The sequence below is a fragment of the Nicotiana tabacum genome, chromosome 2 (genome assembly GCF_000715075.1).
Source record: "Nicotiana tabacum cultivar K326 chromosome 2, ASM71507v2, whole genome shotgun sequence".
Classification (NCBI taxonomy): Eukaryota; Viridiplantae; Streptophyta; class Magnoliopsida; order Solanales; family Solanaceae; genus Nicotiana; species Nicotiana tabacum.
Genome location: NC_134081.1, coordinates 70,337,869 through 70,352,274, shown reverse-complemented (window position 1 = coordinate 70,352,274; position 14,406 = coordinate 70,337,869). Strand labels below are relative to the sequence as shown.

General features: G+C 37.8%; 1 protein-coding gene across 1 annotated transcript; it reads right to left on the bottom strand.

Annotated features, from left to right (window-relative positions):
* Positions 1-4,495: 4,495 nt before the first annotated feature.
* On the bottom strand, positions 4,496-5,410 carry LOC142166890 (uncharacterized). The gene is made up of 3 exons (XM_075226599.1): positions 5,284-5,410; positions 4,754-5,118; positions 4,496-4,702 (listed from the first exon to the last, which is right to left on the bottom strand). The coding sequence occupies exons 1-3, from the start codon at positions 5,408-5,410 to the stop codon at positions 4,496-4,498; spliced, it is 699 nt and encodes a 232-aa protein (XP_075082700.1).
* Positions 5,411-14,406: the final 8,996 nt, after the last annotated feature.

Sequence of the window (14,406 nt, the reverse complement as noted above, 5' to 3'; positions counted from 1 at the left end):
TCTTCATTTAAGAGTCTATGGAAGTATGACTGCTATCTACGTATAATATGTTCCTCTTTCACCAATTCTACCATCTTCGTCTTTAATGCACTTCACTTGATCTAGGTCCCGGGCCTTCATTTCTCTCGTTTTAGCTATCATGTACAATTTCTTATCCCTGTCGCGCCCCTTTTTTCTCGCGAAAGCGGGCCTCGACGTGTGACAACTCTTTTAAAGGAGGTATTAAAATAGCAGAGTCGCCATGCTGTCGCACCCCTTTTTCTCGTGAAAGCAGGCCTCGACATGTGACAACTCTTTTAAGGAGGTATTAAAAGAGGAGAGTTGCCACCTAATAATTTTTAAGGTGCGTTAGGGCACCTATTTGCAAATGACTCCGGTTTAACTGGTCAACACCACCAAAGATCGGGTAAGGGCTCAAGTTACCTCAAAGAAAAGGTGTTAGGCACTCCTCAAGGTCCACAACTGTGGGTCTCGACCGAACTTAAATTATATGGATTAGTCTATGTGATCAAGTAAGCAAAGAGAGTACAAAATTTAAGAATTTTATCACAAAGAGATCTTGAATAGGGAGGTGCAACTATTTTTTCATTCTAATATAAAAGAAAGAAAAAAAAGGGGAGGGGGGAGGGTCCTAAGTTTTTTAGCCTAAAGGATCACCCCATGCAACATAAATAATATTTCGTAACACCCTTGAGGTAGGGTGTTACTCATATTATCCAGCGGGTACATACTATCATCTCTTGCTATCCAATTACTATGTTAAAGTTGTTTACCTAAGAGCACTCTAATTCAATTCTAAGTCGTACCCTACGCGTACACTAGCCGTCCCATACCTATGGTCAAGGAGGTTTTGGATCTCTATTTGGATGGTTCTAGACCTCATCTAGGCTGCTCAAAAATGCAAAACTAGGCGATAAACAAAATACATATTGGACTTCAAATATGGCAGTTAAGGGCTCAAGTTAGCCTCCACACTTAAGCAATAAATGCATACAAACGGGTTTTCATGTTAGGCCGTTTCAGAATTAAGAACCTTAAGCCCTATAGACATGATTTCTATGTGACTATGCATTAAAATATACAAGAGGTTTCAACGGCTAGACGCTGCTTATCTCCAAATAATTATACGATTGTTGCATGCTGATTTGAGATTGCAGATTTCCAGTTATTTAACCTATAGATGCTGTGTCTAGGTGTGAATCACTAAGTGACAATGAAATCTATTGGAGGAAAGCCCAGATTTTTTCATGCTTTCTAACAATAGCATACGTGAAACAGTGTTTGAGCGATTTAACAAATTATGGCGAGTAATTATATCCTATAGGCAGGATCTCTAACGTTCAGCACTTAGAGCTGATTTTATCGTCATACCTTAATCCTATAGGCATATTTTCTAGGTGACAGTGGCAAACGGAATAGTCAGAATACTGTAGGCATGATTTCTAGTGAATGCTAATGCGAATTGAAATCAATGACATTTATTCTTATAGGCAGGTTTTCTAGTAGCACGTAGTAGTAAGCATAATTTGCAGCACTTTGAATTCATGTTTGCTAGCAGACTGTGTGTGTGTGTTTCCCCCAATGGCATGATTTCTATAGTGCACATAATGATGAAATAGAATATATATAACAATTAAATCACTGAGTCCTATAGGCATATTATCTACCTATTTGGTATGCAAATATTAGAAATCTACCATTTGCCCACTTTACTAACACCCCAATCATTTATACAAAGTTATTACAGGCCCATTAATGAGTAAGATACAAATGTTATACAAATAATAACAATAGGCCCACAGTCAGCCCAAATGAAATACCTAGCACTGTCTCGGCCTTCAGCAATTCTCACACAGCATACCCAGATTTCTAACAAGGAGCCGTATTCATCAACACAACCCTAGAATCCATAGAGGAGCCCAAAGTCAATTCATATAACTATATTGCCAAGCATTGCATCATTTAAACCAACCGATTAGATGTACAACAGATAATAGGAAAAAAAAGGGTTGAATGGGGGTAGTTTAAGTTTCAGGGAATGACTAAGGACCCAAATTCTAGTGTGTCAGAGTTCACAAGGGCCTCAAATGGACCCTGAGCAGTGCTCACACTAGGGAGGTCAGCAGTAAAGCCTAGGTAGCCTTGGCTTTCAGCAGACTAAGAATGAGAAATTTAAGAGAGCATAGGTAACAAGTGAAGGAGAGTAAACCAAGGTTGAGAGATAGGAATTGAGGGATACAATTATAACTTAAAATAGACATGGCCAAGTTGAGCATATAGAGCAGATAATCGAACAGGTCACAGGATTTAAAAGCAAGTTTAGTAAAGATTTAGAAGCAGGTTCGACACTTAGCACATAGGCAGTCACATATTGGCAGAGTTAAGGAAAGAACAAGTTTGCAGGATTGACAAAAATTGTCATGCACAGATGCCCAATACCAAACAGGTGAAAACCTAAAGGTACACATTATGCTAAGTATATATCCTAGTATCATAAAATAGCCATGTTAATTTCACATCAGACAGCAGAACTGCATTAGACGTGATGGGGCAACACAGACTATGACAATTACTGGTGGATCAAGTGAGCCAAAAATATGCTGAGGGATATATTAACAAGGAACTAGTCATGGTTGGTAGAGAAGGATCTTAACACAAACTTAAAACATACTACATAGCAAGATTACCATTACAGAGATTCAGAACAGAATGGGAAAACAAGCTCTTGTCAGATAGTAAATGTAAACATTCAGGTTTTGGACACAATAGACTAATTAACTAAAGAAAGTACAAATTATGCAGATGAAGCATATTCAAATAACAGAATTGACATTTTAAGCAGAACTAAACACTAAAGAGATGCTAACAAGTGCAAAGGTCACATACAACAGTAGTTCAGAACATATTGGCTAATCGAATTTAAGGGAATCTAAATTGCTCAAATTAGGCATAGCCACATTATGTGAAATTAAATGTTAAAGAGACCTAAAACTGAGGTAAAGCTAGCAGAATTGCACACAAGGGCAGTCCGAAAACATATTAACCTATGAATTTCAGAAGTGAGAATGTATGTGAATCACAGATACATAAGAATGAAATTGCAAAAGTCCAATAACTTACAAGCGAAACGAATAAAAGTAAAGAGCAAAAATTCCACAAGAACCCAGAATCTCAATACGTCAAAGTTCCCAGGAGCTTCGAAAGAACTCCGGGAATGTTCGCACCAAGAGAAGGTTGAATAACAGAGTTTTAGTGGCCTTGGCTTTCAGCCGGCAAAAAACAGAATACAGAATGAGAGAAAAGCATAATAAAGCCTCAATTATTTAGTGAAAATATGTCGATTCAAGTCTGTCCTAAAAGGGGAATGGGGAGGGGTTTATATATCAGTAAAAATCAAACGAACAAACAAGGAAACAAAATAAATCAATCATAGAATAAGGAAAGAAGGCATGCAAAATCAGTTCAAAATCAATTTAGGAGAGAAATCAGGTAAATCCTAGTTTTTTTAGGGAAAGTGTAAATCACAGAAATTCAAACGAAATCGGACTCACATAATACAGTGTTGAACATATGTAGACAAAACAATGCTCAAAATGAAAGATTTGAACCCCTTTTTATTCGATTTCAGAGATTATTGCTTGCCATATTTAGGCAAGCACTTAGGTAACACCACAAACGGACAACCGGTAGTGAGAGGAGACCAATAAGGTAAGTGAATCAGTGATTGATTCCATTTTAGAGCCGGATTTGGAGAAGTTGAGTGATACAGCGGCTAGGGTTTCTCAGAGTAGAAGAGAGAGTAGAGAGGATTTAGGAGCGGCGGGTTAAGAGAAAATAATAGGGTTTGGGCGGGTTTGGTTAATTAAAGAAGGAGAGCGAACGAAGGCCGTTAATCTTGAGAGATCAACGGGTGGGATTCAAAAACGAACGGGGCGGGTCATAAAAATGAGTACCGATCGAGTATTATACAAGGGTCGCCTGGTTTGGGCTTGGGGTCTATTGGGCCAATTTGGTTCAAAAATTAGTTTAAAGCTAGGCTATTATTTAAATACATGAAAATAATTTATAAAAATACTTGACAAATAAATAAAAATATTATTTATACACTGAAATGCTTAAAAAAAAACTTTGTATTATAAAAATATAAAATACCATTTTGACACAAATAATATAAATAAAGAGCATTTCTGTATAAATATAGGCTATTACTGCAAAATTGCTCAAATAACTTAAAAATATTAATGTAATTACATAAAATGAAGTAAAATATTTGAAACATGTATTATAGGTGCACAAATAATAACTTTAAGTAATTAAGTCATCATAAAATAATTTGAAGGAGTAATTAATAAATATTCAAGCAATTTAATTACAGAATAATTAATTTTAAAGCTCTAAAAATGATTGTATAGATTTGTAAACTAAATGATGATGTAAAAATTGATGTTTTGAAAGTATATATATTTTTGAGAAAATATGAGGGCAAAATTGGGTATCAACAATCCCCACCTTTGAATTCAAGTTCGTTATATAAGCGTTCAAGCACTGTTGTCTTGGCCGCCCTAACCGCTAATTTCGCCTCCTTCTTCGCCGCCTTATACCTCTCTCTAAGCGTTCTCTTATCCTCCCCATCTATGCTCTCCATTAACTTTTCATAAGCAACCTCTTTGGCTTTCACATTCTGTTGGACCTCCCTGTTCCACTATCAATCCCCTCAACGCCCACGAACGTAACCCCTTGAGACCCGCAGTACCTCTCGAGCTGCTTCCCTAATATAACTAGCTGTCCTATCCCACATGCTGCTTGCATCCTTACTACTCCTCCAAGCCCCTATTGCCAATGACTTCTGCCCCAACTCTTGAGCTCTGTCTATAGTGAGGCCACCCCATTTGATCTTTGGCTCGTCGCAAAATGACCTATTCTTTCTCTCCTTCTTAATTTCCAAATCTATCACGAAGAGCTTATGTTGGGTAGTAAGATTTTCACTGGGGATAACTCTACAGTCTTTACAAAGAATTATATCACCCTTCCTAAGGAGCAAGTAATCTATCTGATTCTTTGCCACTATACTATAGAAGGTCACGGGCTGCTCTTCCTTCTTAGGAAAACTCGAATTAGCTATCACCAACTCAAAAGTCTTTGCAAAATCCTAAAGCAAAACTTCTCCTTCGTTTCTATCCCCATAACCAAACCCTCCATGCACATTGTCGTATCCCCATGAAGTAGTCCTGATGTGGCCGTTGAAATCTCCTCATGTTAATAGCTTCTCGGTGAATGGTATACCTCTCACAACCTCATCCAAGTCCTCCCAAAAATTCTTCTTAACCTCCTCTTCCAAGTTCGCTTGAGATGCGTAGGTATTAATATGTTCAAAGTAAATCCCCCCGACTAGCTTAATTACCATCATCATGTCGTTCACCCTCCTAACCTATACCACCTGCACTCTGAGTTTCCTATCAACTAAAATACTTACACCATTCCTATTTCTCAAACCTCCTGAGTACCACAACTTAAACCCGTTTACATCTCATGCCTTCATCCCTACCCATTTGGTCTCTTGGACACGAGCTATATTAATCCTCCTCTTCTAGTTCTACTATTATACTAGTTCCAAGAAATAGTGAACCTCATTTAACTGTACTTTCTTGGGCATATCGAAGTCCCTGGTGCTTCTCAGAGATTATACAGTGTGTCATAGTCAACATATTGCTTGTGTGATAAGGATAAAGACCCTAACTCTATCCATGATTCCTGGTTAATTGTATCATATTAGATTCATATCAGATTTTCCCTATCTCTACAACTGTCCTGTGTATAGTTAACCTTATCCCTTCTCCCTATTGTAGTTGTATATAAATGTCTATCGTACATTCAATATACATCAATCGATCACCATTCTCTTGAACTGTTATATGGTATCAGGAGCCTCTAAATAAACTAACAGGAGTTGCCTTTTGTTTTCCAGAATGGGTGACAAAACTCCACAATATTCCTCAATATCATCCTCCTTACCCATTGTTTTAGCCACTCAAAGCAACATTTTCCTACCCTCTTAACTCATTTCCTTCAATCCTGCCTCTCAAATCTCCTTGCAGTTGTTAGGAAATTCGAACTACTCCACTTGGAAATCCCAAGTCACTACTCTAATCTTAGGCTATAATCTTCTTGGCTAAAATGATGTTCATGCTCTTCTCTGCTCACTCTATTCAAGATGAGTCCAACAAGAACTTGATCACAACGATTGTTTTCTTTGGCTAAGGCAAGACATCCTAGTTTGCAATGCCATCATGGCGTCGATTGATGTCACAATAGAACCGCTAATAACCCATGCATCTACTACCAAACATGCTTGGGACATACTTGAAATCACATATGCCAACAGATCCCCCTCTCGCATTTTCAGTCTCAGAAACACCTTTTCTTACTTCAAGAAATATTCATGTTCAATTGGTGACTACATGAAAGAAATCAAATCAATCTCTAATAATCTAGCATCCAGTGGCTCTATGTTTTTAAATGAAGAACTTGTCATCAAAGTTATAAGTGGACTAGGTTCTAATTGCAAAGAACTCTGAGTTTCTCTTAGAGCCAGAGAGCATTACCTTGAAGAACTTTACAACAAACTACTAGAACATAAAATATTTAACAGACATTCAGAACCATAGATTGACATTGCAATCGCTACTGCCCAATTCCATAAAAAATCTCATAATCCTAATTCCAAGAACAAAAACCCAACTATATTCAATCGCAGGAATCCATCACAAGCCAACCTCAACTACTATCGTAGCAACAATATTTCAAACACTACCTCCTTCAACTCCTCTTCCACCGATCACAGTATACATTAACATGTCTAATATCAATTATGTGATAAATTTTGTCACATAGCCAAATTCTATCATTCTGGATCTCACAATGCGCTTGAAGCTCAAGGCAACTTTGCCAATCGTATGTCTTATTCTTCAGTCCTACCAATAACTGAGTTGTCGACTCTAGAGCATCATATCAAATTTTCAGTAGTTCTCAATCTTTACAAGTCTCAACTGAATTTCTAGGCACGGATAAAATCATAGTTAGAAGATGATAAAACCATTCCTATCACTCACATAGGCCATACTACTCCCTCCTCACCTTCAAATTCTTTTAAACTACACAATGTTTTGTGATCTCATCAGATTAAGAAAATATTAATTTATGTTACTTAATTTTATCGCCAAAATCTAATCTCTATTGAAATGTTTTCTTATTCTACATCACAACCCTTAGGGTGCAGCCTTACCCCGGACCCTGGGAGAATACGGGATGCCTTGTGCATCGTGCTTCTCTTTATTCTTTCCTTGCGAAAGATTTGAACATATGAAACATGTCTTCTGTAATGTCAGAGAAATGGCAATCTCAACAGATGGCCATCCACAACAAGCAGTTTATCACGTTGTTCTCCAAGAGTCCATTTCACTACACAAATATCACCATCCATTCATCTTTGGCATACTCGACTTGGTCATCCTCAATCTCGTATCAGCAGAGTTTGTGTGTCATCCTTTAATCCTAGTAGCGAATAATGAATCATTTACTTTTTTTAATTCATGTCTATGTAATAAAAGTCATTATTTACCTATTGGTGCAAACACTATTTCTAGTTTTAAACCAGTTGTTGTTTGTTTACTCTAATGTTTTCCTTTCCCTATCTCTTTCTTTGATAATTTTCATTTGTATGTGGTATTTGTTGATCATTACACCAAATATACTTGGTTTTTTTCCTTTTAAAACAAAATTAGAAGTTAAGGATATATTCCTCAACTTCACTTATTGTCACGACCCAAAACTGAACATGTCGTGTTGGCGCCTATCATGGTACTAGGCAAGCCGACATCCATAAATAACTACACATTTTTATATTGATAAACAAGATGAAACATGTTTAACAATAATAACTTTCATGAATAGTCGATAAGAAACACTGCGACTCAAATACAACATCCCCAAAATTCGGATATCACTGAGTACATGAGCATCTAAATGACAATACAGTCTAACTGCTAAAACAACTGTCTAGAAAGATAGAACAATGCTAATAAACTGAAAAGAAGGAGAGTCGACGCCTTCGGACGCCAATGCAACTACCTCAATAGTATCCAAAAGGATGAAGCTCCAAATCTAGCAACCGCCATCCCCAGAAGTACTTGAATCTGCACACGAAGTGCAAAGTATAGTATGAGTACACCCGACCTAATGTACTCAATAAGTAAATATCACGACCCAAAATCCACCTAGTCGTGATGACACCTAACCCAACCCGTCAGGTAAGCCAATTAACCACTATCCAACTTAATGAGATTTATTAAGATAAGAAATGATAACATACCGCTTTTATACAAAATATTTCCAAGAACTGGTATTACAAATCATGAGCTTCTAAGAACAGAGTTTACAAAGCTGGTATGAAGTAAATATATCGATAACTCTAGTACATAGAGATTTCATGATTACAGATAAGTTCATGTAACTACACAGTAACACAAAAATAACGGAGTCACAGTTCACGCGGTGCACGCCCGTCACCTAGCATGTGTGTCACCTCAATACCAGATACATAACACGTAAACTCAGGGTTCATACCCTCAACTCCAAGATTAGAAGAGTTACTTATCTCGAACAAGACAAATTCAATATCGAGCAAGCTAAACAATACTCATGAAATTCCATTCTGTGCGTATCAACTTCTGAACGGCTCGAATCTAGTCACAATTAATTTGATTAAGTCCACACAAATTATAAAAATTAATTCTATATCAAAATACTAATATTTTCCCACATAATCCGAAATTACACTCAGAAATCACTCATGGGGCCCACGTCTCGGAACCCGACGAAACTTATAAAATCCGACAACCCATCCAATTACAAGTTCAACCTACTAATTTCACTCAAATCCGACTCCGAATCGGTATTCAAATACCAAAAAAATGTTTTATGAATTTCTACAATTTTTCCCAAATTTCCATCTCAAAATACTGATTAAATGATGAAAGCAATGGTATATTCATGTATGTTAACCAAACTCGGGTTAGAATCACTTACCCCGATGAATTTCTTGTAAATCCCACGAACAATCGCCACAAACCGAGCTTCGAAAGTCCAAATGTAAAATAATACCCTAACACTTGGTTTTATAGTACCACGTCTGACCTCCCAATCTATGGTCCGCACATTTATAAGTGTTGCCGCACATCACTGTGACAGCTTACCAGGCTTCAATAAAATGCCCATAACTTTTATTACAAATATTCAAATGATTCGTTCTATACCTTTCTGAAAACTAAATTCAAAGAATTACAACTTTTATTTTTTAATCATCTCCAAATTCGTTGTGGATTAAAAGATATAAGCCTCCGAAATTGGACCATCGAACCTGCAGAACCCCTGAAGTGCGGCCGCACACAAAACTGTGTTGTCCGCACTTTTCCTCTAGAGTGCGGCCGTACACAAAATTGTGCGGTCCGCACTTGTCCTATGCAGTCCGCACTTGTCCTCTACAGTCCGCACTTTTTCTCTGAAGTGCAGCCGCACTGAAAATTGTGCGGTCCACACTTTTTCAAAATTTCGAGAACAATATTTGAGTGCCGAAATGCCCGGATATCGCTCAAAACTCACCTCGAAACTCACCGAGCCACTCGGGATCCCGTTCAAATATACCAACAAGTTCCATAACATAACATGGACCTACTCGAGGCCTCAAATCACATCAAACAATATCAAAACGTCGAATCGCATCTCAAATCATAATCTATGAACTTTGAACTTTCAAATTTTATATCTTGTGCTGAAACACATCAAATCAATCCGGAATGACTTCAAATTTTGCACACAAGTCATAAATGACATAACAGAGCTATGAAAAGTTTCAAAACTGGATTTCGACCCCGATACCAAAAAGTCAACTCCCCGGTCAAACTTTCCGAAAAATTTAATTTTCGCCATTTCAAGCCAAATTCCACTACGGACTTCCAAATAATTTTTCGGACATGCTCCTAAGTTCAAAATCACTATACGTAGCTATTGGAATCATCAAAACTCCATTTCGGGGTCGTTTACACATAAGTCGATATCCGGTCACTATTTTAACTTAAGCTTTTAACCTTGGAACTAAGTGTTCCAATTCATTCCAAAACCTCACCGGACCCGAACCAATTGACTCGGTAAGTCATAAAACAACTGTAAAGGATAAGTTGAGCAGTAAATGGGGAAACGGGGTTGTAATACTGAAAACAACCGGTCGGGTCATTAAATTCTCCCCCGCGTAAACATACGTTCGCCCTCTAACGTGCCAAGAGTTGTTTGCAAGCCATCACATCACTATTACATCTTAACACGCACATACCCAGAGTGATCCCATGCCACCCTATTCCATATAGGCCTGATAACATTGAAGATCATTACTTTAACCTTATTCCGTAAAACTTAGAGCCCAATTTCCAACATCCAAAATTTCTTACAAGACCCGAGTCTCACATCTACACACTGTATAAGTTTGAACATGTTGTATCAAGCCATAACCATAACCCCATATATAATCACATAACATACCACACAACTTGCATACTCGCAGCACCAGTCCCGATCACAGTAACTACTCAAAAACCAATCAAGTACTAGTATAAAACCCCGTAACAAACAAAACCTTGTTCCAAAACTTTCGTACATTGCTAATAATGAAAGAAACACGCGGAATCTCATGACCTCTTATTAGATCAACAAATCATGGAGCTCTTTCGCCCCAACCAGAACCATAATCACTTGCTAAGCCGACTTTCAATATTATCCTTCTGAATATACTGTAATAAAATATGATAGTACCCATTCTAGGTTCAATGACCTTATATTATTAAATACAACAATCCCACAGACATGCCACATCAATATAACTCCAGTCACAATTGCGCAATTAGTATACCTAAATATGGGAGATGTCTCAAGGAAGAGAACCGTATTGCAAGTTTAACAAGCACCGCCACAACCACAATATTACAACGAACTCCTCAAATTTCATGAAGAAGATAACCGTAGGCGCATCTGCAAAATTGTAGAGGAAGGAAATTAATGAATCAGATAAATTATCATAAAAATAAAATTCCCACACACGACACGGACAACTCACATACCAATAATATGAATCGCATGGAATGATCATAGGCCTCCAGTCCTAGCATATCATACAGGAGAAATTAAACAAGTACACTTGTATATGATAATGAAATAAGATTCTCATGCTCCTGGACTGGTATAAATAATACGCCATAGTGTAAGCATGTGCAAAGTCTGCTATCACACTTCAAATCGGCAATTTAACACAGAAATAGTAATTACCCCGTTTATTCAGGGAATTAGCCTCTTTGTAACCTCAAATGTAGCCCAAATATTTCTCAACAAAGGAAAGAACACGAGAAATGCTATAACTTTACGCTTAACAATCAACTCTAGGAATATCATAGCCTAAGCATTCTTTCGAGTATAAATACTTGCCCCGATGCCCGCATATTGGCTCAAACCTCACATATATGCACACTTATAGCGCGTAGCTATCATAAGTAATTAACGCAACTAGTGCCTCCAATGAGTTTAAATAAAATACTCACCTCAAGCAGGCCGCAACCCGAAATAATATGCTTCAGAGAACTCCCAGTCTCCAAATTCATCGAGCACATGAATCACCGTAACTGATCCCAACTCCATCACTAGAATGACTAACACATATTTCGTGCACGATCATCCCACGAGGAATACTTCTATATCTCTCGTGCCACATAGAAAAAATCTGAATACCAGCAGTCAATCAACCAGACGAATACTGCAATACCAACGAAACATCTGTAAGTCAAAACACAGTGTCCCCTTCTGAATGTACACTCTTCTCAGGTAATACCACTAGTGTCAATATCTGAAACCGACTGTGCTCTATAAACTCATGACCTTCCTTTTGAAACTGAATTGTATACTTGCACACGCAAATCCCAATCTCACTCTACACACATCCTCTATTAGGCCATCTAATGAAAACATGAGAACCTCATTAACACTCTGAGTCACAAGCAAAATACATACCCAGTTAATTAGAAACTTTCCTCTTGCTTCCTTCCAGGAGGAAATCACAATACACAATACGTTTCCCACACCAGTAGAAAATATCCGGTTCAAACCATGGTAGAAACTATTAAGAACACTTTGAAATCCATCTGCACATAACCAAGCTATTAGAACTAAATTCCTCTTACTCGACCAAATCACATAAGTCACCAAAACCCAAGAATATTACCACCAAAACATCTGTAGAGTCTCACCACATCATAATTACCCCTATAAATACCACAATCGAAACACCCACTATGAAAATACCTTATGTGAATTTAAATTGTTCCTCTTCCCTTTTCTTATACTAAAATGTAGATACCATAGTCATATAGAATTACTGCAAGTCCCGACACCATCCAATGCAACTATCTGATTCTAGCGATATACCAATCCGAAAACTTTTCAATTGCCACTTATACATTTTTGAATCCAATAGCACCTTCTCGAGAGTCACCCACTTTGCTCAAATCTAAATTGCACCGCTCAAATGGAATGAAAGACGCATGCCCCATTAGCACAGCAACACTCAAATAGGTAATCCTGCCTTAACACCACTGATCAATTTCAAACTCTGTGCGCACTACACTATTCACAAATAACAACTTACTCACCCCATAATTTTCATATACCCATAAAGCGCAATATATTCCGTATTTAGAAATTTCAGTACTCGAGTCATCCTCGATCTCAACCTCTGCAAGCCATAACTAATCCACAAGTATGCCTCAGACCAAACTAACATTTTACATTTAGCCATCAATTGAATTGTCAATAGCAGGCTCCCCCACTTGGCTCATAGCCATAGATTAAAACACTCCATAACTCACAATACCCATACTTTATTACTGCCATAATACTACAGTCAGTTCAACGAAAATTCTTCTCAAGATCATACAATGCCAACCATAAAATACCTCAATCATCCTCTAAACTCACTTTTATTCTTTTGACAGTCAAGTCAACTTTCTCAACCAGCTTCAAATTCAAATCTTCACACATATGCCCCGCTGGCAGAAAAAAAACTCTCCACTCACATTATAAGGAACACACCTACGTAGATTACTCCGCAGGGGATAATCCACTTGCTTAGCCTCAAATTGTAATCTTGTTATACCCTTTCGCCGTCACAATTATTATGCAATCACTTAGTCTATCCGAATCCAAACTTATTAACCAGACATGAGAATTTAATCTGTCCCTAAATTTAATCATTCAAAACATTCATACTCGAGACTGTACATTACATCAAAATGAAAATCAAGCACTCAATGGCCCTCTTTACATTCCAAGGAAACACTTCTCGTCACATTCAATCCATTTTAACACATCCCGCAATCGCATCATCCTTATCATATAGCCATTAGACCGTTCATCAAGCTACAAATTTTCCACTCATAGGGATACTACCAGACATATGAGTCCAAATGTACAAGTTACAACTGAAGCTACCGAGCCTAAGCTACAGTCCAAACATGGCCTCAAGTCCTCCAAACTGGCCCATCACTAATACACGGAATACACATCCTGCACGCCATCTCTAAAATCACAAGCCGGCGATACATAGCTGATACCGAGCGCTCACATGCGCACACGTGGAAGGAATTCAAAGAGTTATATTTCAAGCTGAATCAATTACGCACGATAAAGAAAGAAAGATGGGAAATAATCCTAAATGCCCTGTAGCCTCTCAAAAATAAATATGGACGCCATCAAACCGATTCGCAAGACTCTACTAGACACTTGCTCATGACTTGTAGAACCTATGAACCTAGAACTCTGATACCAACTTGTCACGACCCAAAATCCACCTAGTCGTGATGGCACCTAACCCAACCCATCAGGGAAGCCAATTAACCACTATCCAACTTAATGAGATTTATTAAGATAAGAAATGATAATACACCGCTTTTATACAAACTTTCCCAAGGACTTATAGTACAAATCATGAGCTTCTAAGAACAGAGTTTACAAAGCTGGTATGAAGTAAATACATCATATGTTTGAAAAGTACATAAACAGAGTTTTATGAAGCTAAGGCTACCATGAACAAGAGGCAGCTACCACCGGAACAGAGGTACGTCTTCAATTCCGTCTCTCATCTAGCACAGCAACATCAACATCCAATATCTTCACGCAAGGTGCAGAAGTGTAGTATGAGTACAACCGACCCCATGTACTCAATAAGTAACAAACCTAACCTTAGATTGAAAGTAGTGATGAGCTTGTACCAAGGTTAGAGTCCAACTCCCATAAGCAACAACAATTCATAACAAC

What these genes read in the sequence shown, in the direction of transcription:
- LOC142166890 (XM_075226599.1), bottom strand. Translation starts at nt 5,410, where the DNA reads ATGATGATGGTAATTAAGCTAGTCGGGGGGATTTACTTTGAACATATT. An exon ending in CTTGGATGAGGTTGTGAGAG is followed by an intron (nt 5,119 to 5,283) that starts GTATACCATTCA and finishes AGTTGGTGATAG; the next exon opens with CTAATTCGAGTTTTCCTAAG. An exon ending in TTAGGGAAGCAGCTCGAGAG is followed by an intron (nt 4,703 to 4,753) that starts GTACTGCGGGTC and finishes GGGGATTGATAG; the next exon opens with TGGAACAGGGAGGTCCAACA.